This window comes from Trichoderma asperellum, chromosome 4 (genome assembly GCF_020647865.1).
Source record: "Trichoderma asperellum chromosome 4, complete sequence".
Taxonomy (NCBI): domain Eukaryota; kingdom Fungi; phylum Ascomycota; class Sordariomycetes; order Hypocreales; family Hypocreaceae; genus Trichoderma; species Trichoderma asperellum.
In genome coordinates, this window is record NC_089418.1 from 838419 (window position 1) to 858760 (window position 20342).

The window sequence follows — 20342 nt, forward strand, 5'->3', positions numbered from 1 at the left end:
ATCTGATGGAGGGGCTTGGAGCAGAGCTGTGCCTACCCGGGAGAGATTGGGACATTATGAATGTTAAATTCTGTTTTAAACGATATCTGATAGTAGGGATAAAATAATTTTAGAAACTGCTACATTAATTCTAAACCTCGGGAAAAAGAAAATGGTAACTACCAAGTATTTGGCTTGGATATACGTATCAAGATGTAAAAGCTGATATGGGCAACCTAAACGCCTTGGAAGCCGACACTGACAATTGACTGGATGCGCAGATATTTAAAGCTCTCATGATCCTCAACCCCTTATCCTATTTGCAGATATTTAATTGGCCAGGTTTGACGAAGATGAATGGACAATTTGGATAACGTTATTGGATTGAGTCGTTCAGTGGTATAATTAATTATATAGGCTATCCCCCTTTCAACGTGGCCTATCATAGTATTCAGGGTATCTACAATGACTGCCAGAGCTTTCTCCAGAGCGGCACCTTTTGCGTCTGCTCCCCATATGTCTCTCCAACAAAGTCACTCTTATCCTTATCCAGATCGCTCCTTCGTCCACTGTCCAAATCAATGTCCCAGCTCCTCTTGAATCTATCTTCTCCCCTCCAGTACAGTTTGCAAATAACGTAAATCACGCCAAAGAGCGGCAGAAGGATATACGCATCAACAAATTTACCAGCAGTAAACGGTGATAATGTCGTCCAACCTTGAACAAGAGCAAGGAAGATATTTGCAAACAAGCCAAAATAGGGGCTGTACGGGTAAAACATGCTTTTGAACGGTAAATCGCTTACTCGGCGCTGTTGCACAGCCCACGCACGGCGGAAGCGCAAGTGGATGAAGCTGATGCTTCCCCAAACGAGGAATGTGCTCACGCCGGCGAGGTTGATGATGTAGCTGTATGCCTCTGAGGCTCCGGTTGAGACGTTCATCATAGAGATGGCACCCACGGCATTGGTGAGAAGAATTGACCAGACTGGGACGCCGCGCTTGTTGACCCAGCCGAGAATCTTGGGAGCCTTTCCAGATTGCGCCATGTACAGGGCGGTTCGAGAGCCGATGTAGATGGATGAGTTGACAGCTGACAGGCATGTAATGAGGATGAAAGCATTAATGAGATGAACACCTAGAGAGAGAACACTTCGTTAGTAATCTTCATCAAAGGTAGTAGCCGACGCAAAAAAAGAAGAGAATAAACGTACCTCCGTTCCAGCCAGCGTTTTGTATAGCAATCGTCATGGGGCTCTGCAGCGCCTTTGCACCTCCGTTGATAAGCTCATCAGAATCAGCTGGACAAGTGAGGCCGAAGAAGAAAGCCGATCCCATATAGACGAAGATGATGCGGAAGAAGACTTGGCGTATGGCTCGAGGCACTGCAGTACCTGGGTTTCTCGTCTCGGTAGCAGCCACGGCCACTGACTCGACTCCAGCGTAGAAAGTAGAGCAAAACACAAACACAGTTGCAACTCCTCTGAAACCATGGCCGTTGAAGGCTCCTGGATTATGCCAGTATCTGAATCCAATGGGGCCATCTTGGCCAATCAATCCTCCGGATGCGTACACGATGGAAAAGATAAAGTACGCCGCCAGGCCAAGAATCTTGATGAGTGCCAGGATATACTCTGCCTCGCCAAAAGCTGTAATGCCACCGATGATTTGGAAGGCCAAGAATATGCTCCATAGGATGAGGAACCAGCCCCAGAGAGGGACCTGAGGTGCCCAGAAGTGGAGAATGCTGCAGATGACATTGTACTCGCTGGCCAGGACGGTGGCCCAGATGATGAAATAGTTCCAGCCAACAGCCACGGAGAAGGACTTGTCCACCATGCGTTCAGCTAGAGAGACAAAGGCACCACCACCTGGGTATAGAGTGGTGATTTCACCCAGGGACTGCATGATGGAGAAGGCAATAATACCTAAGAAGGAATAAAATTAGACTCAAACGGCTACTTCTCTGAAGCTCAGAAACATACCGATAACACCAAATCCGATAATCAACGACGCCGGTCCACCGCTATTCAAGGCTCCTCCAGCGCCAACCAGCAAACCAGGCCCGATGATGCCAGCGAGCGCCATCATGGACAGGTGACGATTTTTTAGTCCTCGCTTGACGCCCGAATCTGGATCGATCAGACCGTCATCGCTCGAGTCGATGTTGTGCGCTCCATAATGCTGATTATATTCGGGAACCTCTTCGGCTGAGACATCATCCAGTCGCGGCTCGTCGGCGAACTTACCGCCGGATCTATTTTGGCTAAACATGGCGTATGTTCTCCCAAATGCCTGTTTGTGTCTCTCGTTTATACTCTCTGAGGGTATCTCAACAGTGTAAGAGGAGGAAACAAATTAATGTATATAAAATAACGAGACAAGAGGACGGTGAGAGAAACTAAGCAAGTCGTCCGGGTCGGCAAATAAGACAATAAGACAACATGGGCTAGCCAAACCAACAAGCGCAGAGACTCGAAAAGAAGAATAAGCGAATTGCGATCCAGCCACGGCGATGATGCAAGAATAAAGAATTCTCAATATCTACAATCCCCTTTCCCAAGTCTCCTGTGATTTGTGCTACACTAACGCACCTTGGGCACAGCGCGAACCGCAATCTTTTGTGATGTAGTTTCTATGTGTCTCTGCCGCTCTTCTGACTCGCTCCTCTACATTTGTACCTGTTAGAATGTCTGCCATCCCGGCTGATTTGGGATTCTGGGGCCCTTGCTGGCGCATCTAGCTTGCGATCACGTCACTTCACGTTTTTTGCCTCCACATATTTGTGGATGGGGGAAGCATTCGCGGTCTGGCGGAGCAAGTGAGATATGCAGGGCTGGTTGAAGATCAGTGCTGCCATGTGATTGATTTTTCGATACACGTAAATCTATAAATCTATGGATGCATATTGATCTCCATTTTTTTTCTTATTTTTTCTTTCTGTCTTTTTTAATGAAATTCCTCTAGAATTACGTTGCATTGCGTTTTCATGGCATTCGTCGATCATCCTGGTCTCTGATACGAGCTAAGAATGGCGCCGATCACGACATCGCCATGGGGCCATGGGTCTAGAGTGGAGAGCATCCAAGGACCAAGGCGGCAGCGGTCGCGGCGCACAAGGCTGTCGAATGGCATGAATCGTCAGAAAATAGACGACTGGCACTAATGCAGTGCTATAAACTGGTGACCTCGCAGTGGACAGTGTTTACGAGGCTGAAATAAATTCCCCATTGAACGACATTCAATATGTGAGCTTATAGATAGCTATAGACTAGTACTCAATAGAAAATTTGACATTGCGTCGCTGTCTTGAGACATTGATCCTTTTTACCTTTTATCCCATCCAGTCTTCAGTTCCATGCTTCTTTCCAGCAATTGCTTCTTGCTTATTCATTAATCATATGCGTGACCCGATTGATCCATCAACTGTTTCCTTTTCAAACAGGGTATCCTTCAATTTTACAAATAAAAGTACATAATTGGTACACAGGTGGTCTCTCATCACCGGCCTCTTAGACTGGCGTCTTGATTGCACCATCGACGCTGGAGTCTTCGGCCTCAAATTTCCTTGGGATAAGACCCTCGGCCATATTAATAGCTCCTTGCATATCGTTCTTATTGAACAGAAACAAGCCCTGGATGGCGGCAGCGCTTGTATGGCGGTTCGAAGCCCGGCCATCTTTGTAATTTCCAAATAAACCCAGCTCCTCTAGACGTTCCAAGAACCGTGCCCGGCCAGAGTGATCCTGGTCAACATCACCATAGAATCGATCCCACATCTGCGCAGCCTGGAACTGGGTTGCCTCGCCAATCTTGAGCATCATGTCCACTCGACCTGGTCTGATCAGCGCAGGGTCTAAGCGCTCGATGTGATTGGTAGTGAGGAATGCGATGCGTTCTTCTCCGGCAGCCACTCCGTCCAATGCGTTAAGGAGACCAGAAAAGGTGACATTGGCGCCGCTGTATCCGTCGGTATCTCGTTGGCGGCGGTTGACAAAAGCGGCATCGGCATCTTCCAATAAAAGTAAACTTCGTTTCGGCAGCTTGGTCAGAAGGTATGCCAATTTGTCGTCAGTCATACCCATTTCGCTGAGGTTAATCATTGCCACGCCAAAGTCAAGTTCTCCCGCCAGCGCTTGGATGAAGGAACTTTTGCCGCTCCCCGGAGGTCCAAACAGGAGATAGCCTCTCCTGTATGGAATACCTCGATCAACATACCACTGCTGCCTTGATAAGAAATCCTTGACATCGCCCACGATACTCTCTTTGATGCCCTCGTCCAGTATGACTGAGCCAAGCGGCCTTTTCTTCCGAGGATCTCCAAGGGGAGTCCATTCAAGCCCACGTGCAGAATATACCACAGTCTTCCCCTCGTTCGCCTTTGCGGCTAGTTGATGCGCCTCTTTAAAGAGATCTTCAAAAACATAACGGTGCGCCCAGAGAGTGGTTAGCTGGACAATCTCATGCGGCTCTCCTGTATTCATGTTGGCAGTGTTGTGCTTCTCTCTGTTGACGGCAATAAAGGCCTTGCCAAACTTGACAATATGCCGTCCATATCCAGGCTGAAGAAAGAAATGGGCATTGATTGGTCCGGTTGCTCCCGGCCCTCTTGCTCCTGTCGCCGTGGCCACTGATAGGTTGTGGATTCGGGTGAGTCGAGAGGCGATGAAGCCCGGCGTCTCACGAGGCTGGGAGAGCCATGCTAGAATCCAGGGATATGCCGGGTCCTGCTTGCTTATCTCCACGTTCACGAGGAGGCGACGACGGGCAGCGCCAAGCACGGCGATTGATCCCTTGCGGGCAAATGCCGCGGCAGCGCCTAAGGAGGCGAGACCAATGCCTCCAGCGAACAGCGGATTATCGAACAGCGCATTGAGGTTCAGCACCGACGCAGATGCCGGTGATTCAGACATGCCGGAACCTGAAGAAGCGGGAGCTGTTGCTCAATCTCAATGGGCAAAAAAGAAGCTATGATCGATCATAGGTGATGATGACTAAGCAGACATCATCGCGCGCGTAAACGCCGGAAGAAATAAAATTTTAACCGTTGCAAATAAACCAAAAAGAAAAAATTTATCTTGAACTAAAGATAAGTATTGCTCACGGCAGGGCTTGAACCTGCGGCCTCCGCATTACCAAGATTTCAGCCGAAGCCGAAGTATTAGTACGAAGCTCTAACCAACTGAGCTACGCGAGCCGGCGATTTGTGCTGGGAGAACTTGTAGAAGTACTCTAAAAAGTGCCATGTTTGGCTAATTGACACTCGTCGATATGAGTCTATACATCAGTGCCATTACTTTCACCCATTTTAATGCCCTTTGCAAGTGAATTCAGCTATTTTTATAGTTAGCCCCTTTGTTATATTCAGCTATAGTATTTAAATTATATACAGCAATGTCATCCGCAGACAGAACCTAATATAACTGCCACAGCTCCTCGCTTATATTCTTTTGCCATCGAGGTGCTTAAATTATATACATGAGCCCATTATTTTTTATATTAATCTTTTATAGTATTTATCAACCCTATAATTTCTACAAGTGTACAAGTATGATAGGCACTGTCACAAATGTAAAACCTTGCCTAACCTGCCCTTGCGTCCAGGTAGGCCTGGGTTTCTATTGCTGCGTGGAAAGCTGTAAACTGCACTGATATTTATAATGCCATGGGCTCAAAAGCGCCCTCTCTCGTCTCCAATCGTCCAAATTGGACCAGTGAGTTTATGCCGGCCAAAAATCTTGATTGCGTCTTGCAAAGTCCATTTCTTCCAGTCTGCATCGGCGTGGCGGCCGTACCATTCAGCCGCGAAATCCCAAACTTGCTTGACTGGACGCACATCTCCCTTTGCGATCCCTCTCGTAGCACACCACTCGTCCACCTCGGCCTCATTGCGGAATAGCAGCTGGACCGAGCAGGTGTAGATGACGTTATCCCAGACATCAGTCATGGGAACTGGAAAGTGTATCACAAAGTCCGTGTCCACCAGCTGTCCGTCGCGGGCCGTGATGGTCACTTCGTCGCCGATGGCGCCAGTCCTTGTCGTGAAGGTCGATGTTCCACCTGCGAGGTGCATCACGCCGAATGAGCACCAGGCACAGTTCCCCCACCATTTGCGATCGCCCGAGGACACGACGCAGGTCGTGGGCGCTGCCGAAAACGGGTGGGCAACCCACACCTCGTCGGATTTGGGGTGCAGCACAACACCATGGTAGTCTGCCAGAGCTCGCAGGGCTTGCCGCGCCGTAGCTACATCACTTTCGAAGCGGGTTGTGATCTCGCTGACAGTGGGAGGACGCTGGCTGTTGAGGAATGAGGAGATGATGAATTCGTGCAAGCTGGAATGATCCATGATTGCAAACCCTGCGTACTGTACGTGGCTTTCGGATGTTGCAACAGACTTGGCTTGGATGGAATGCGAGAAGATGGGCTCTATTATAGTACTCTGTATACTTTATAGATTCTGACGTACAATGTATAATGTAAGTCCGAAGCCGATTCCTTGAGCCGTTGAAAGGCGCGCCCAAAGGCTGAAGTAGAGTGGAGAGTTTCACGCCGTTGTATGAACTGTTTACTCATCAAAGGTGCAGTGTAGGCGCCGCGCCCTGCTGGCTACCTCAATGCAGGTGGCTTATGGCATGATAGAAGATGGCGAGACTAATGCATCTCCAAGGGCCGAAGGGATCCATTCATTAATCAATGCCCATATTAAGTTATCTACCTTGGGTCTCTTTAATGCTTGGCAAGCCATGAGACCTGTCGTAATAAATCAGCTGAAGAGCTGAAGTATATGCGGGCTTCTCGGCAGGTATTAATTCCACTAGACGTCTTTGGGGGTAAGATAGTTCGAGGCAATAAGGGGCTGAGTGTCTCATAAGTCCTTGCATAAAGTACTAGAATAACGGCAATTGCTTCCAAAGCCACTTAAAGCTTCCTGTATTAGGACCTTTACATCCTTATATGGACTGCCGTGTGTTTATACCCTGAAGAGGCTCGAGGAAGCAGGGCAAGCCCTCTTGCTAGAGCACTTTCATCCCCAATGGCACTTAAAGCGAGATGTATCTTAACTATAGCTAATGCTAGAGTCTAGAGCAGTGTCAAGTTAGTTTAACCAGAGGCGCAATCGGTCAATAACAAGCACAAGGCGAGAGCCTAGCGCATTTGAAGTGATCTGAGTAATAATGCAGCCAAAGGCACAGCCTAAATGCAGTAGATGTCATATATTAGGTTATATTATGACTTCAAAAGCATGCCCTATACGATATAAAGAGTTCTTTCAGTTATCAGGATCAGCCACCGAAGTGGTGGCACAGATAACCCAGACAATAGCAACTGCAACATTGTACCAGCAGCAACAGAGACAACTTCAGTCCAAGCAGCTGAAAGTCTGATAGAGGTAGGTTTGACGACAAAATTTTAAGCACTAGCGGGCCATACAGAAGCAGGCCAGGTATTGGCAGCCCAGGAATTAAACGGACTAGTAGACCACGCGGTGGTAAGCCAGACACCTACCGTTGATAATAGGCACAGTACCTAGCGTATTCTAATAGGCTAAGTATTATTTGTAATATAATACATAAGTGTCATGCGTAAAAGAGACACGAGATCAGTAAAGGGTATATTAAGAAAACGGTGCACCAGCTCTGTTTAATATTACAGGCAAACCTGGAGAGGTTGGCGCCATAGGGTTAGCCTATGAGCCACATCTTTTTAACAAAAAGGAAGCATATGTCTTTAATTTTTTAGCCTTAGACATCTAAATATAGCAGAATTCACTTATTGAACAAGATCGTATGCGAGCCATTTATGACTGCAATGGCTTTTTTCGATATATTATCCTCTTGCTTATGCTCTCTGTTTTAAATAGTAGTTGCATGGCCTACACTTTGCTGCTGATAATAAAAAACTAAACTAGTTTTGTTACTAATACATTTAATATTAGTTACTGAAATAGTGACTATTTCTTTTGCCTGGTAGAAACGCGTTTAGCCATAGGACAGTTTAGAGGGATTTAGGTTAATAGAACAAGGAACTTATTAGACTTAAGGTTACATAGGGGATTGGATCTTGTTTTAGTCAATTTAATAATATTCTGGACTGCTAATCTTCCTAATATTATATGAAAGAAAAAAGCCTGAAGAAACCCTCCCTTTGGTAATTCTTGTCTCTACGTACTCCGTAGTTACCTTGGCATCCCACGATTAATCGTGCCTAGTAAAAATTCACTCAGCCTACGGTGTTGGATCGCGGCCGAATATGCGAGGGGAAGGAATCATATTCTTGACGTGGGAAAGGCCACAAAACCACCTTAGAACCCGTTCAAACCCCATCCTAAACGCCGTATGTGGGACCATACAAAATACGAGACTCAAGTACCCATCCATAAACATCCTGCATCTCAGACTTCCCCTTCTCCCTAAGGCGTAACTCAAGTTCCTCTCTGGTAAAAGACTTTTCAGAAACACCCCATATTTCACCGAAGCCATCTGGGGAGATCAAATCTGAAGTCATGCTTGGCTCGTCAGCAGCCGGATCAATACTGTAAGAGAATGGCTCAAGATAGCGTGGCTTGTGCGTTACCCAGACAGGCCCGTCAAAGTGATCTGTGAGAAATTTCTCAGCCTATTTTGATATATTCTGGCCAAAATTAACTTCTTGACCTCCTACTTGTAGAATACTAAGAGCCTCCCGATAAGTGATGCGCACAAAAGGGATCCGTATGGGTGGTGATTGTTCGCCAAGTACCGCCGTAACTCTCTCCGTATAATTGGAAACGGCTTTAAAGATGCCTTGGAGAAAAACCTCAACCAGATCCATGATGTCACTCAAGTCTCCCGAGCAGAATTCAGCTTTAATATGCCAATGTTCCATGAGATGGCGGTTCGTTCGGCTTTCATTTCTGAAGCAGGGGCCAAGGTTGTATACACGTTCGTGGGCATGAGCAGCGGCTTCGAGGTAGAATCCAGCACATTGTGATGGAAACAAGCTGTTCTTTGTTTTCAGATTGGAGATATGAATAGCAGAGTTCGGTTTATACAGTATCGAGGGTGTGATTAGCGGCGCACTGATATCAACGAACCGACAGGCCAGGAACCACTTCTGCACGGCCGATGTGACATGAGACCGATATAAATTGAGCGCCCATGACTACCGGATCTCGAAGGTAAAGGTACCTATTCGCGAGAAGAGAGTGAGTATTTGTCGATTCAAGAATAGATAGACCGGTATTACGGATATTAGGATAGAGGACGCCGCTTGCGTTGGGGATTCTTGTCATGCACCCAAGTGAATATACCCCGCCCAAGCAAGAGGCTGCTTAAGCAACTTCTGACGAACTCTCGATACCGACTCATGCAAAGCTGCTGCAACGACTCTGTTGTTGAGATGACCACAGTCTCTAAGCCGCGCGTAGAAATCCCTCGCGACTTCAACACAGATGCTATCGCTCGAAGACCACATAGACCCGATGACATGTGCAAAACCAGCAGCCTGGAATCCACTGGCTATATGAATGGCTTCATCTGCTAATTCTAAGACCTTACTTTCCGCTGTAGAACAGGCTGAAAGATAAGCAATTCTAGCCTTGGTTCTGGACACCTCCGAGATTTGTTTAACAGTGAGTTTGTCTAGTTGTGGCAATCGTTGAAACTCTGGGTATTTCTGAAGCAACAAGCAGCTCTCTGAAGGATCAGTTGGATCTGATACCCCGTGGCAGGCGAGATGGACGATATCGCAGGTTCTCATACGGCGTAGCAAAGTCTCAGAATCGGGTTGTACTAGGGACTGAAACCAGAAGGAGCTTTCCACTGCGGCTTGTACCGCTGTTTTCTCCATGGTCACTCCAGGGAGTGGCCGCTCACCTGGAGTTGTGGGCATCGTCACAAGCAGGAGTTTGAGGTCATCGTTGTCTGTCCCCAGTGCAGTTGCAGCACGCCCTCTTGAGTATGATAATGCCTTTATAGTCGGGGTATAAGAGGAAATCACTCTGCTGAGCGTGTTCTCCACCGACCCTGCAGAATGATCGCCAGCCGCGTGAAAGGGTAGGAAGCTGGCGAGACCGACACCAATCCACCAGATACGAGGGAGATCATGCAGCTCAAGTTTCGCGCTGAATCCCAGCTGGTCCAAGACAAGTTTGACACAACTGGTCCACAACCATTGCAGAAACTCGCGGTACTTCTTGTTGTTCCTCCCATACTCTTCTCGGGATGCAAATCTAGTTAAATCCTGTCGAATCCACTTTGTCACTTCGGACGCCGTTAGTGCATGTAGCTCAATAGCGGTTATAGCAGACGCAGAAATAATGATTGCGTCGCTACTGACTTCAGTGACGTTGACTATAATGATGACACCTGCTTCGGCTTGCTTCATGAGATCTTCCGGTGTAGGCCCAAGGAGGAATCGCTCATGCCCAGGCAACCGTCGGATAGACTCTATGCAATTGTCCAGCTCGCGTATCACTTCAATACGTCGGTTCACTCTCGCAATTCGACTCCTCGAATCTTCAGTGTCTATAAGAGGAGCGTTAACTTCGTTTCGAAGCTTATCATAGTCCTCAGCTTGTTCCGCATAGGAAGCCGCCAACTCTGAGATATCGCTCCTATCGTCAATCAGATAGCCCAGGATCACTCCCCGGCCCAGCTCGAGCAACTCTACGGCTTCGGCTGCACTGTCACCCGCTCTAAGTGAGAATGAGCACGACTCGGCCGCAAGATGCGAAAAGTGCGATAAACACCACTGCTGATCTGCCTGACTAAGAGTGCGGTTGCTGACAAGCGTCATGAGTCTCACAGCTTCCTTTGATATGTTGCGGGCGAAATGCCAATCTTTCTGCTTTTGCAACAAGAGTAAGGCATTTGAAGCTGAGGTTAAACGGCTTATTGGGGTTCCATTGTGGCAGTTAAATGACTTCAAGAAGGCCTCTAGTGCTTGTTTGTCGGATTCAGCTGTCGCTGATAAAGTTAGAAGAAGGCCTAGGTGACCTAGATTTGATGCCAAGGCCGGATGATTCGATGGCGTAACCTTTGTTGCCTGCTCTGCCATGGATATAGCCTCTTCCAAATCGTGTTTGTTCTTTGTCCGTTCGTATCGCTCGCGAAATAAAACACTCAACCTGTCCAGCACTAGTCCCAGCTTAGCATGATCCGTGGACATAGCAGCTCTTGCTTCCTGCTGCACTTTAATGGCTTCTTCCAAATCCTCCAGTCTTCTCAATTGATCGTAACGTCGCAGCAATGACATGCTAAGGCTGCTGAGAAACCGTTTTCGATTTGGATGGTCCCGGGGCGTGGCGATGACGGCTTGCTCCCGTAACCGGATGGATTCTTCTACATCCTCGAGCCTTCCAGTTCGATCGAATCGATCAATCAAAACTCCACCTAGCCTGTCCCATCTCTCCGCCAGTTCTGGATGGTCGACGGGAGTGAGTTCCATTGCTTGTTTCGCCACCCGAATAGCTTCTTCCAAATCCTCCATCCTGTTAAAGTGTATATATCGGTCACGAAACACAGATGCTAGATCAGTCAGTCTGGCTGCAAGCTGTGGATGATCCTTTCTAGAGTGCTCCACCGCTTTCTCTATATGATGGACAGCTTCATCTAGATCTTCTATCCTTCCCGTCCTGCCGAAACGTTCGAGCAATCGACCACCTAAGCTATTCAATCTGTGTGCTAGTTGTAGATCGTCTCCAGGAGTGATATTCACAACTTCCCTGGCGTTGGCAAGAGCCTCTTCGACATCATCTAGGTTTCCTGTCGTTTCAAACAGAGTTGAAAACATAGTCGCAAGGTTGCTCAACAATCTCGCTCGTTTTGAGCTATCCTGAGGTGTGGTATCCAGTGCCTGCTTTGCGATCCGGATAGCTTCCTTCAGGTCCTCTATTTTCTCGAATCTCTCAAACCGGAGCGCAAGGTCAATGCTCAGATTATTCAAACAGTCTGTCAATACGAACGACTCCCCATTACCCTTTTGTAATGCTCTTCGTCCCAAGGAGATGGCGGCTTCTAGGTCCTCGATTCTCCCGAACCGTTTGAAACGGTCCGAATGGGCTGCCCCTAGATTTTGAAATATACTTCCCTGGGTTCTATCTCCTTCTTGAGTCGCATCCACTGCATCCTGGGCGTTGTGAATCCAATCTTCCAAGTCTTCCACCCGTCCAAGTTGCTGATATCGCTTGTGCAGTAGTAAGCTTAAATTGTGCTGCCAGCGCAGGTGTTGTGGATCGGTTTTGGGTGAAGTTTGTACCGCTTCACGCCCTTTGCGAATTGCTTCGTCCAAATCTTTTAATTCTTTTGTCTGCTGAAATCGATCGTCCCAAATATTGCTTAGTGTGTTGAGATGATCGGCTTCAAGTAGGTAATGCACGTTCCGAATGACTTCTTCAAGGCGTTCTAATGTTAAAGTCGGTCCCATGTCGGCCATTCTCCCTAATGGGGACTGCTCTAGTTGTAACAGCGCCACAGTCTCGCGGAGAAAGAGTTGCTCTTCCCCTATCCGATTTTTCAATCGAATCTCCTCAATGCGGAGCCGTATGCGGCGGATGGCGTATTGACAGGCTCTCGCTGTGGCATGAAGTGCTTCCTCCGTTAATCGAATTGCAATCTCGAAGTCTTCCATTCTACCACTTCGCTTAAACCGTCCTCTGAATATTTCAGTAAAGGCCTGAAATCTTTTCTCCAGGTCAGGGTGATCATTGGGCATGGCCTCAATTGCTGGCTTGGCCTTGGTAAGAAGCTTGTCGAATCTCCGTGCCAGATCAGCCTGGACTTCGTTATCGGCCACTTGCATGGCTTTGTCAGTTTTTTGAATGGCATCTTCCAGGTCTTGTAGGTTCCCAGTCCTGTTGAACCGGATTTCAAGATTGATTGCCAGATTTTTCAGCCTCGCTGCGTGTCTCGGATCCCCTTCAGGAGTAGCCGCCAGCGCTTGCTCTGCGCTGCGAATGCCTCGGTTCAAGTCCTCAATATTTCCTGTTCGTTTGAATCTCATCACAAGCATGCTGCCGAGGTTATTGAGCATCATCGCCCGATTTGGGTGACCTTGTGGCAGAACGCTCACATTCCGCTCTATTCTGCGGATTTCGTCGTCCGAGACTACCATTTTGCGTGTCTGTTGATCGATCTACGTGCCGTTCCGGTACTACAGCAGGCATGGTCAGAACTGGCCGGCGGCAAGTGGAAGAAGCATCACAGTCGAATATTAATACAGCCCCTCCTGAAGAGTGTCAAAGAAATATCTGAGTGGTAAGTTCACGAGATTCTGTAAGTAGACTTGGTCAGCCCTGCGCTAGTATTGATTTACACGAATCCGGGGCAACCCCTCTTTGGTGCCTCTTGATTTTCGTTTAGCGCCGACATCTTGGAGACGGACCGCGTTTAACACGCTGTTCCTGACCCATGCTTCTGCCTGGGCTTACCAGCGGCTCTATTAGCGTGAACAGAGTCACAATGAGAGGTCGGGGCAGCATTTTCACGAACATATTCGATTATACAAGCAACAACGAATTCTAAGCGATGCCATATAATCTGGTTCTCCGGCAGTCATTCTTGCCTCTTGACTCCGTGCGACTAGGACGACTTGTATTGAACGTCGAGGAACCACAGCAGGATTACTTCGATGCTCCTTGCGACAACGTGGTCGAACCGCTCATCAAATCCCACATCCGGTATAATGAAGTGCAGCACACAGCGGCTGATCAGAAGTTCGCATCAATACTGACTCGGCTGGTGTCTGCGTCTCGCACCAAGCGGAACAAAACATACACCCAAGTTACAACCGATCGAGCCATGACATATCAACTCCGGAATTCCGGGTTATGGTTCAAAAATGCTCTTCAAGACGAGTCAACGCGAAAATGGCTCGAAGAGGCTATCGACCAAGGAGACGACGTATATCTGATCGTGGGCTACCATACCCTGTTAGATGCACGTATTCTCGAGGGTGCTGCTGCGATGACTGAGTCCCACGCCAAAGTCGAGGTCCCAGTGACTGCATCCCTCGCGGCCGCAGGAGCCGCTGTAATTCCTCTCGGTGATATTGCGGACCCTAAAATTTCGGGGTTGAATCGGCAAGAGCACAGCGCTCAGAGGCAGTTCGTTGCCAGTGGTGAGCAAGTTGTTGCGTTGCAGTATCGCAAGGTTCGATTTAAATGGTACTCAAGTCGAGAGATGGACAATGCCTTCTTAGATGATAATCGGTGGAAGGTGTATTGGGATATGAGGGGCCAAGAAGAGACTGTTAACGATGTGCTGGAAGTCGAGCTTCAGGACGAACTGGAGCTGGACAGCGATTATAAGAAATGTTCGTCACTGGCTGAGGATGACTTTCTCTATTAGAGCTGTATCATTGAGTGACCAAGGGGGAAAATCATGTGTCAGAATGATCATACGAACGAACGCGAGCTGGTCAGCGCTACACTCGATACCGATACCTAATACCACCAAAGAAAATAAAGAAGTAGACATCGAAAGCAGACAAGAGGCACAACGTCCTTATCAGAAATACTTATTATATTATACAATAAATCGCGCGTTTGTTAGTTTTCTTCAGACCCCAATCCCCCCCCAATCTCTATAAAAAAGGACCAATACGGCATACAATGCTGATGCCCATTCCTTGCCTTGCTTATGCATTTAGGAATATGAACTCTTCTTTAACTATATACAAGTAGCCGGACAGGCTCCGCCCTGGGCGCCCATCCACGCCTTTTGCAAACCAACCTCATCTTCCCACAATTCTGGTGCCTCGTCAAAGGTCAGTCCCGGGGCGGCAGCAGACTCGCCCCAGACAACGCCACACTCGACTACATAGTCCTCCCAGCATGCCAGTAGCTCTTTAAATTTGGCTGGTTCGGCCCTTGCCAAGTCCTTGGTCTCACCAGGATCCTGGACAACATTGAACAGCTCCCAACCGTCATCACCTACGCCTGCGCCGCCGTGCTTTTCGGCAAAGTGGACAATCTTCCAATCGCCTTTACGTAGGGCGCCTCGTGCGAAAAGCTCCCACCCGATGGGTTCGGTCGACGAGTGAATTGTCCACATCTCATCGTCCTCTATCTTCTGACCACGGCCGAAGTACGGCATCCACGACTTGCCGCGGATGGCATGCACGCTTCTGCCTCGAAACGCTGTCATTCTAACCTTCCCTGCTGTCGACTGATGCTCTGTGACTGGTGGCAGCGATATGTCGGCTGCCTCCAAGAAAGTTGGCATAAAGTCCATGACAGTCGTCAAAGACCGATTCACCGAACCAGGAAGGAAAGACGGATGGAAAGAACCGACGGGAGGTTTGACCACACATGGAACAAGAATGCCACCCTGCGAAGGGAAGCACTTGAACAACCTTGACGGAGCGGTCAATGCCTGAGCCCATAGGGGACCAAGCCTGAGAGAATGTTAGAGTTGCTGCTTTTGTGTCTATCCGATCTTGCGCATCTTGGTGCAATTGTGGAGAAGCTAAACGTACCAGGTATAAGAGTTCCACGCGCCTATGTTGTCGTAGGAATTGTCATAATACTGATGGATTGCTCGCTTGATGTTGTCTCCCATTACAGCTGTGTCCAAAGTCAGATGTCAACAAATACCCGACTGTTATGGGACGGAAAAGGTACTCACAGACAGCTTCTAGCCTGTGTGCAGCAAGGTAGCCCTTGGTTAGTCTTGAATTCTCAGCTTGCTTTGTGGGGAGAGATTTGACACCTACGCGGCACCCTCAGCGCCATTGTCGCTCATGAAGATGATGAAAGTATTGTCGTATTCTCCCGTACTTTTCAAATAGTCCATGACCTTACCAATATTTTCATCTATGGTGTCTATCATGCCTGCATAAGCCTCCATGGCACGGCTCGACAGCTTCTTCTCCTCCGATGTAAGGTCATCCCATTCTTCGGCATCCATCGTGGTCGTTTCTACGTTATGCGGAATAACAGACGGATCGATAATGCCAAGCTCCTGTAGCCTCTGTAAACGCCGTGACCGCAGAGCATATGGACCGTCATCATATATTCCCTTATACCTGGACACACAGCGCATTATTAAGCGAGATCTGTGAAAATAGAAGAGATCTTAACCTACTTGTCGCGTTTCGCCTTGGAACACTGTAAGGGCCAGTGGGGGGCAGTATATGGTAGAAAAGCAAAAAATGGCTTTTCCATGTCATTTTCGGACCGATTGCGAAGATACTCAATCATTTTCTCGGTATAGTAGTCGGTGGAATAGAAGCCCTCGGCGTCTTCAGTCTTGTTGGCGGGACTAGTCGTGAGGGCCATTGTCAGCACAACGGGTATCAGCAGGAAGGACGCGCACCGCTGATTAGTGAATAAACAGAAGAAAGAAACCTTTCCTTTTCTAAAAACTCACATGTCGACTTTTTTTCCTTCCTCAGCATGAATTGGACGTCCGCCCACCGGGAAAGGTTCCTTCACTGGCTCCCAGCCGTAGTGGTTGCAGCAACCGGGCAGCATAGCAAAAGCTTTTTCAAACCCGCGGTTCCAAGGTCCTTGAGACATCCGCAAACCTAAGTGCCACTGTAGAATAGTCAGCATCACACTCGCCCGTATCGAAAGTGAGATTAAACGAGCCAGAAGAAGAAGGTAGAATGACTCAAAGAAATGAGGCGACGTCATCAGTGTGGAATCTCATGTAATTGAAAACAAAACCAACCTTGCCGGACATGAGTGTAAAGTAACCATTATCATGTAGAATCTCTGGTAATGTGGCAACGTCAGTGTTGAGGTAGCCCTCATATCCTGCTTTACCAGACCACCTCTTGGCCCCCTTCTCGCTATTCTTATATTCAATGAGCACGCCGAGACCACCAAGGTGGGCATCCGTACCGCTCATAAGCATGGCACGCGTGGGGGAGCAAGCGGCAGCAGCGTGTGTGTTCAACATGCGCACGCCCTCGGCCGCCAACTTGTCGATATTTGGAGTCTGAATCTCGCTGCCATAGCACCCAATATCGGAAAATCCCTAAGGCCAAGAGTTGTCAGCTGCAGCTTCCAGTGCCCCCCGACGTTTAATATGATACAATCGGGGCGGGACACTACACCACATACAAGATCATCTGCAAGGATGAAGAGAAAGTTGGGGCGTTTGATTTTCGAGTTTGCGGAGGACATGCTGAATCACGATTAAAGGACTGGGTGGAAGCAGAAACAGGACCGGAAGGAAGGACAGGGTTTAGGTGAAAATAAGAAAGGTCAAAATTGGTAAAACTGAGAGAAATGAAAAAAGAAAAGTCTCCAAAAACGCTTGTTTCTAAATAGAAGCAGGAGTTTGGGGTTCCAATGGAGAATTGGAGTAGCCTCGTATAGACTCAAGTCTACCATATTAATAGTTTCTGTCGTTTCTAACGGGGGCAGAAGGCGCAATAAGGCTGGCAGATTAGGCCGTGATTTCAAGAGTGGAGAGCGTGTGGATACCACGGGGCAAAGCAGCTAAGACGGGGATGAACGGAGTTACCCTTTGGCTTCGGGGAAGTGCCCTATGTGCGTTTGGACGTGTCGGCTTACTAACTAAACTGGCAAGATGCTGATCTGGGGTCATACTACTCCGTACTTATAATAGGGTCTTTGCTCGTAAATCTTCCTTAGCTACATCGGACTTGATCATGATCTATCAGCAACGATCAAATTTAGCATCTAGTCTTCATTCTTGATAACTTCAAACTTTCTCTATCTTTGCTGATAAAGGGAGGAAGATGGCGGCTGATCCACGCTCGGCTTGGGCCATGGCGACGCCCATGCTACTATTCTCGTGCTTCTGCCTGCTTGTAGGCGATATGCTTTTTGGTTTCGATACAGCCAGTTTTGGCGGCATCTTGTCCAACCCTGTAGGTGAATTGCTTAGTTTGCGCTGGCCGTGAGTCCAATTTCGGAACAACATGCTAATGATGCTCCTGGCTTCTTAGGGATTCATAAGGCAATTCGGGGCATACAACCCTGTCACCAAGGGCTACGCCTTCGACTCTCTCCACATCTCGCTGCTATCTTCTCTTGCATTCATCGGCAAGTTTATTGGATGTTTTTTGGCCGGTCCGTGCATTGAAAGATTTGGGCATCGAATAGTCTTCATAATGCTATCAGTTGTGTCCGCTATCGGCATCATTGGTGAGAATATGAAATATCAGTCCCTTTCTAAATGCCTATGTTAATTTATCGTCGATGTTTAGTCGAGATCACGGCGGCCGGGACTGGCCCTGGCACTGGACGTTACGCGCAGTTCATTGTCGGTCGTATCATAGTGTATATCTCTATTGGTCTTGTCGAAGTTAACGTTACGCAAGTTGGCCTTTTATTTGAAGCGACATGACACTCAACAGCAGGCTGACTGAGTTCTCTTACAGTACCTACCAGGCCGAAATTGTTCCAGCGGATTTTCGTGGTCTCGTTGTCGTATCTCTGCAGCTCTTCCTCAATGCGGGAACACTTCTCGCTACTGGTGTCAACAAGAGATTTTCAACTTATACAGGCGCTACCGGATGGAAAACCGTTACGGGCATCCAATTCATATTCGCTGCCTGTGAGTGCATATCGTCTAAGCTCATCTCATTCTCGACACGTTAGTAATCTGACACTTGATATGACCATGTGACTAGTGATTGCCTTATTCACTGTTTTTATTCCCAACTCGCCACGCTGGCTTCTCTCTAGGGACCGTGAAGAGGAGGCTGTTGCCGCTCTCCGCCGCATTCGGCCCAAGGAAGATGCTAGCAATGGCAACTGTGAGGCCGAAATAATAGCGATTAAAGAGGCCATCCAAGAGGACGTACACAAGGCTCCGTGGCTCGACCTAGTACGCGGCACCAACGCCCGCCGGACCATGATTGTTATGGTCTACTATTTCTTTCAGCAGGTTAGTGAGCTACTTCTTTTATGCACTTTAAATCTTCGTTAACACGGGTATTGCACAGGCAACCGGCCAAGCTTTCGTTTCAACCTACCAGACGGTCTTTTATCGTGACAACGGATATGCCGCTCATGCCTTCACCTACCCCATCATCAACAGTTGTCTTTCCTTGGTTTCTGTGATTCCAGGGATGTATGCAGTCGATAAGTTTGGGTGAGTTGAGACACGTGCTGTTTCCAGCTGAGGCGGTTTTGAAGGCTAACTGCGATTGATGATTCAAGTCGGCGGGCCACCCTTTTGCTTAGTTTCTTCCTTCAGGGCTTTTTCATGTTCTTGTTAGCCGGTTTGGGACAGAAAGATGGCAAATCACGCTCAGAGAGCGACATGGTTGTCGCCTCATTTATGCTCTATGCTTTCTTCTACAACGTGAGTTCACTTGCTGTACCCCTAACATCTGATTTAGTGCAATATTGACAATGCGCTGCTAGATGGGAGGTGCCTCTATTCCCTACCTCCTTGGTAGCGAGATTCCCAATGCTGCTCTTCGCGAAAAAACTCAGTCGATTGGGACCGCATGGAACGTGATCTGGGCTTTCGTGACCAACTTCATCATACCCTATATGATCAACAGCATCCACTTCAAAGTTGGTTGGGTGTTTGGAAGTATCTGCATGCTGGCGCTAGCGTTTACATTCTTCGTTCTCCCGGAGACCAAGGGAAGGCGTCTTGAGGATATTGACGCTATATTTGAAACCCCCTTTAACCCCTTTGCCCCCCATCCAGCACGCTTCACTGACAATGAGCTTGGCTTTGGCGGGCTCGAGGGCCAGGAAAAAGGCGCCGATGTTGATGCGTCCCACGTTCATGTAAACCCATAAAAGGAATTAGTGGAGATATGGCACATGAGAATTTCAAGACAACTCTGTGGAATGATTCGACAATTATGTACAGACTCTGATAGTAATAGGCGAGAGAAAGTGATATTGTTCCTCGTCAAGACATATGCCACCCGAGAGTGAGTTTCTCTTATTTAGTCTTTGAAGCATCCGGAGTAGCCCAATCCCTGTATGTATCAGTTAACTAGGTATGCACACCTCGTGGCTTAACGCAGGTCAAGCGTTGTCGTGACAGAACAGAATCCCTTTACTCTACAAGATTCAAGAATTGAAGGTTTGTTGCCCCACTTCAAGCTAAACTAAACTGTTGTACAGAGAGGATTTGCCTCATATTGTGAGGCTAGCTTGTTGGCTGTTGGTGCCTGGCTAGAAGCTGTCTTGTGATGTTACCATTGATAACGGTACAAGTATGTGTTTCGTCCGAAGCCAGGAATGACCTAGGAAAGATGTGCCTCTCTGGTTGGTACAGTTTACATTCGGATAATTTCGTTGGACTTAAGGTGGCTTGTTTGGGAAAACTAATAGTGTGGTGCAACCAGGTGGGGAAGAAGATCCGGTTCGTCTCCGGAGACGGAATATGGCGTGGATATCAAGACATCCAAGTAGCTGTTCAATTGGACGGACGA

At 48.0% G+C, this 20342-nt stretch overlaps 8 protein-coding genes and 1 non-coding gene across 9 annotated transcripts; 2 read left to right on the forward strand and 7 right to left on the reverse strand.

Moving 5' to 3' along the window:
* Window positions 1–364: 364 nt before the first annotated feature.
* Window positions 365–2624, reverse strand: TrAFT101_006655 (uncharacterized protein). The gene is made up of 3 exons (XM_024904169.2): window positions 1964–2624; window positions 1193–1906; window positions 365–1116 (listed from the first exon to the last, which is right to left on the reverse strand). Exons 1-3 carry the CDS (start codon window positions 2250–2252, stop codon window positions 440–442), a joined length of 1680 nt encoding a protein of 559 aa, XP_024758315.2. The 5' UTR covers window positions 2253–2624; the 3' UTR covers window positions 365–439.
* Window positions 2625–3169: 545 nt separating this feature from the next.
* On the reverse strand, window positions 3170–4988 carry TrAFT101_006656 (uncharacterized protein). The gene has a single exon (XM_024908503.2). The coding sequence runs from the start codon at window positions 4889–4891 to the stop codon at window positions 3491–3493; it is 1401 nt and encodes a 466-aa protein (XP_024758316.2). The 5' UTR covers window positions 4892–4988; the 3' UTR covers window positions 3170–3490.
* Window positions 4989–5075: 87 nt separating this feature from the next.
* On the reverse strand, window positions 5076–5175 carry TrAFT101_006657. The gene has a single exon. It is a non-coding gene; the product is annotated as a tRNA-Ile (tRNA).
* Window positions 5176–5606: 431 nt separating this feature from the next.
* TrAFT101_006658 (uncharacterized protein) lies at window positions 5607–6336 on the reverse strand. Its single transcript, XM_024900637.2, has one exon. The coding sequence runs from the start codon at window positions 6325–6327 to the stop codon at window positions 5650–5652; it is 678 nt and encodes a 225-aa protein (XP_024758317.2). The 5' UTR covers window positions 6328–6336; the 3' UTR covers window positions 5607–5649.
* A 1693-nt stretch (window positions 6337–8029) lies between these two features.
* Window positions 8030–13176, reverse strand: TrAFT101_006659 (uncharacterized protein). The gene has a single exon (XM_066127834.1). The coding sequence runs from the start codon at window positions 13071–13073 to the stop codon at window positions 9249–9251; it is 3825 nt and encodes a 1274-aa protein (XP_065983947.1). The 5' UTR covers window positions 13074–13176; the 3' UTR covers window positions 8030–9248.
* A 224-nt stretch (window positions 13177–13400) lies between these two features.
* Window positions 13401–15032, forward strand: TrAFT101_006660 (uncharacterized protein). Its single transcript, XM_024903307.2, has 2 exons — window positions 13401–14507; window positions 14610–15032. Exon 1 carries the CDS (start codon window positions 13487–13489, stop codon window positions 14306–14308), a length of 822 nt encoding a protein of 273 aa, XP_024758319.2. The 5' UTR covers window positions 13401–13486; the 3' UTR covers window positions 14309–14507; window positions 14610–15032.
* On the reverse strand, window positions 14630–15520 carry TrAFT101_006661 (uncharacterized protein; the record flags this gene model as incomplete). The annotated part of the gene is made up of 2 exons (XM_066127835.1): window positions 14630–15356; window positions 15438–15520. 2 exons carry the CDS (start codon window positions 15518–15520, stop codon window positions 14630–14632), a joined length of 810 nt encoding a protein of 269 aa, XP_065983948.1.
* A 150-nt stretch (window positions 15521–15670) lies between these two features.
* On the reverse strand, window positions 15671–17091 carry TrAFT101_006662 (uncharacterized protein; the record flags this gene model as incomplete). Its single annotated transcript, XM_024902664.2, has 5 exons — window positions 15671–15986; window positions 16046–16222; window positions 16331–16497; window positions 16634–16942; window positions 17029–17091. 5 exons carry the CDS (start codon window positions 17089–17091, stop codon window positions 15671–15673), a joined length of 1032 nt encoding a protein of 343 aa, XP_024758320.2.
* Window positions 17092–17556: 465 nt separating this feature from the next.
* Window positions 17557–19790, forward strand: TrAFT101_006663 (uncharacterized protein). Its single transcript, XM_066127836.1, has 8 exons — window positions 17557–17804; window positions 17883–18081; window positions 18144–18252; window positions 18318–18493; window positions 18570–18826; window positions 18885–19033; window positions 19102–19246; window positions 19309–19790. The coding sequence occupies exons 1-8, from the start codon at window positions 17673–17675 to the stop codon at window positions 19696–19698; spliced, it is 1557 nt and encodes a 518-aa protein (XP_065983949.1). The 5' UTR covers window positions 17557–17672; the 3' UTR covers window positions 19699–19790.
* Window positions 19791–20342: the final 552 nt, after the last annotated feature.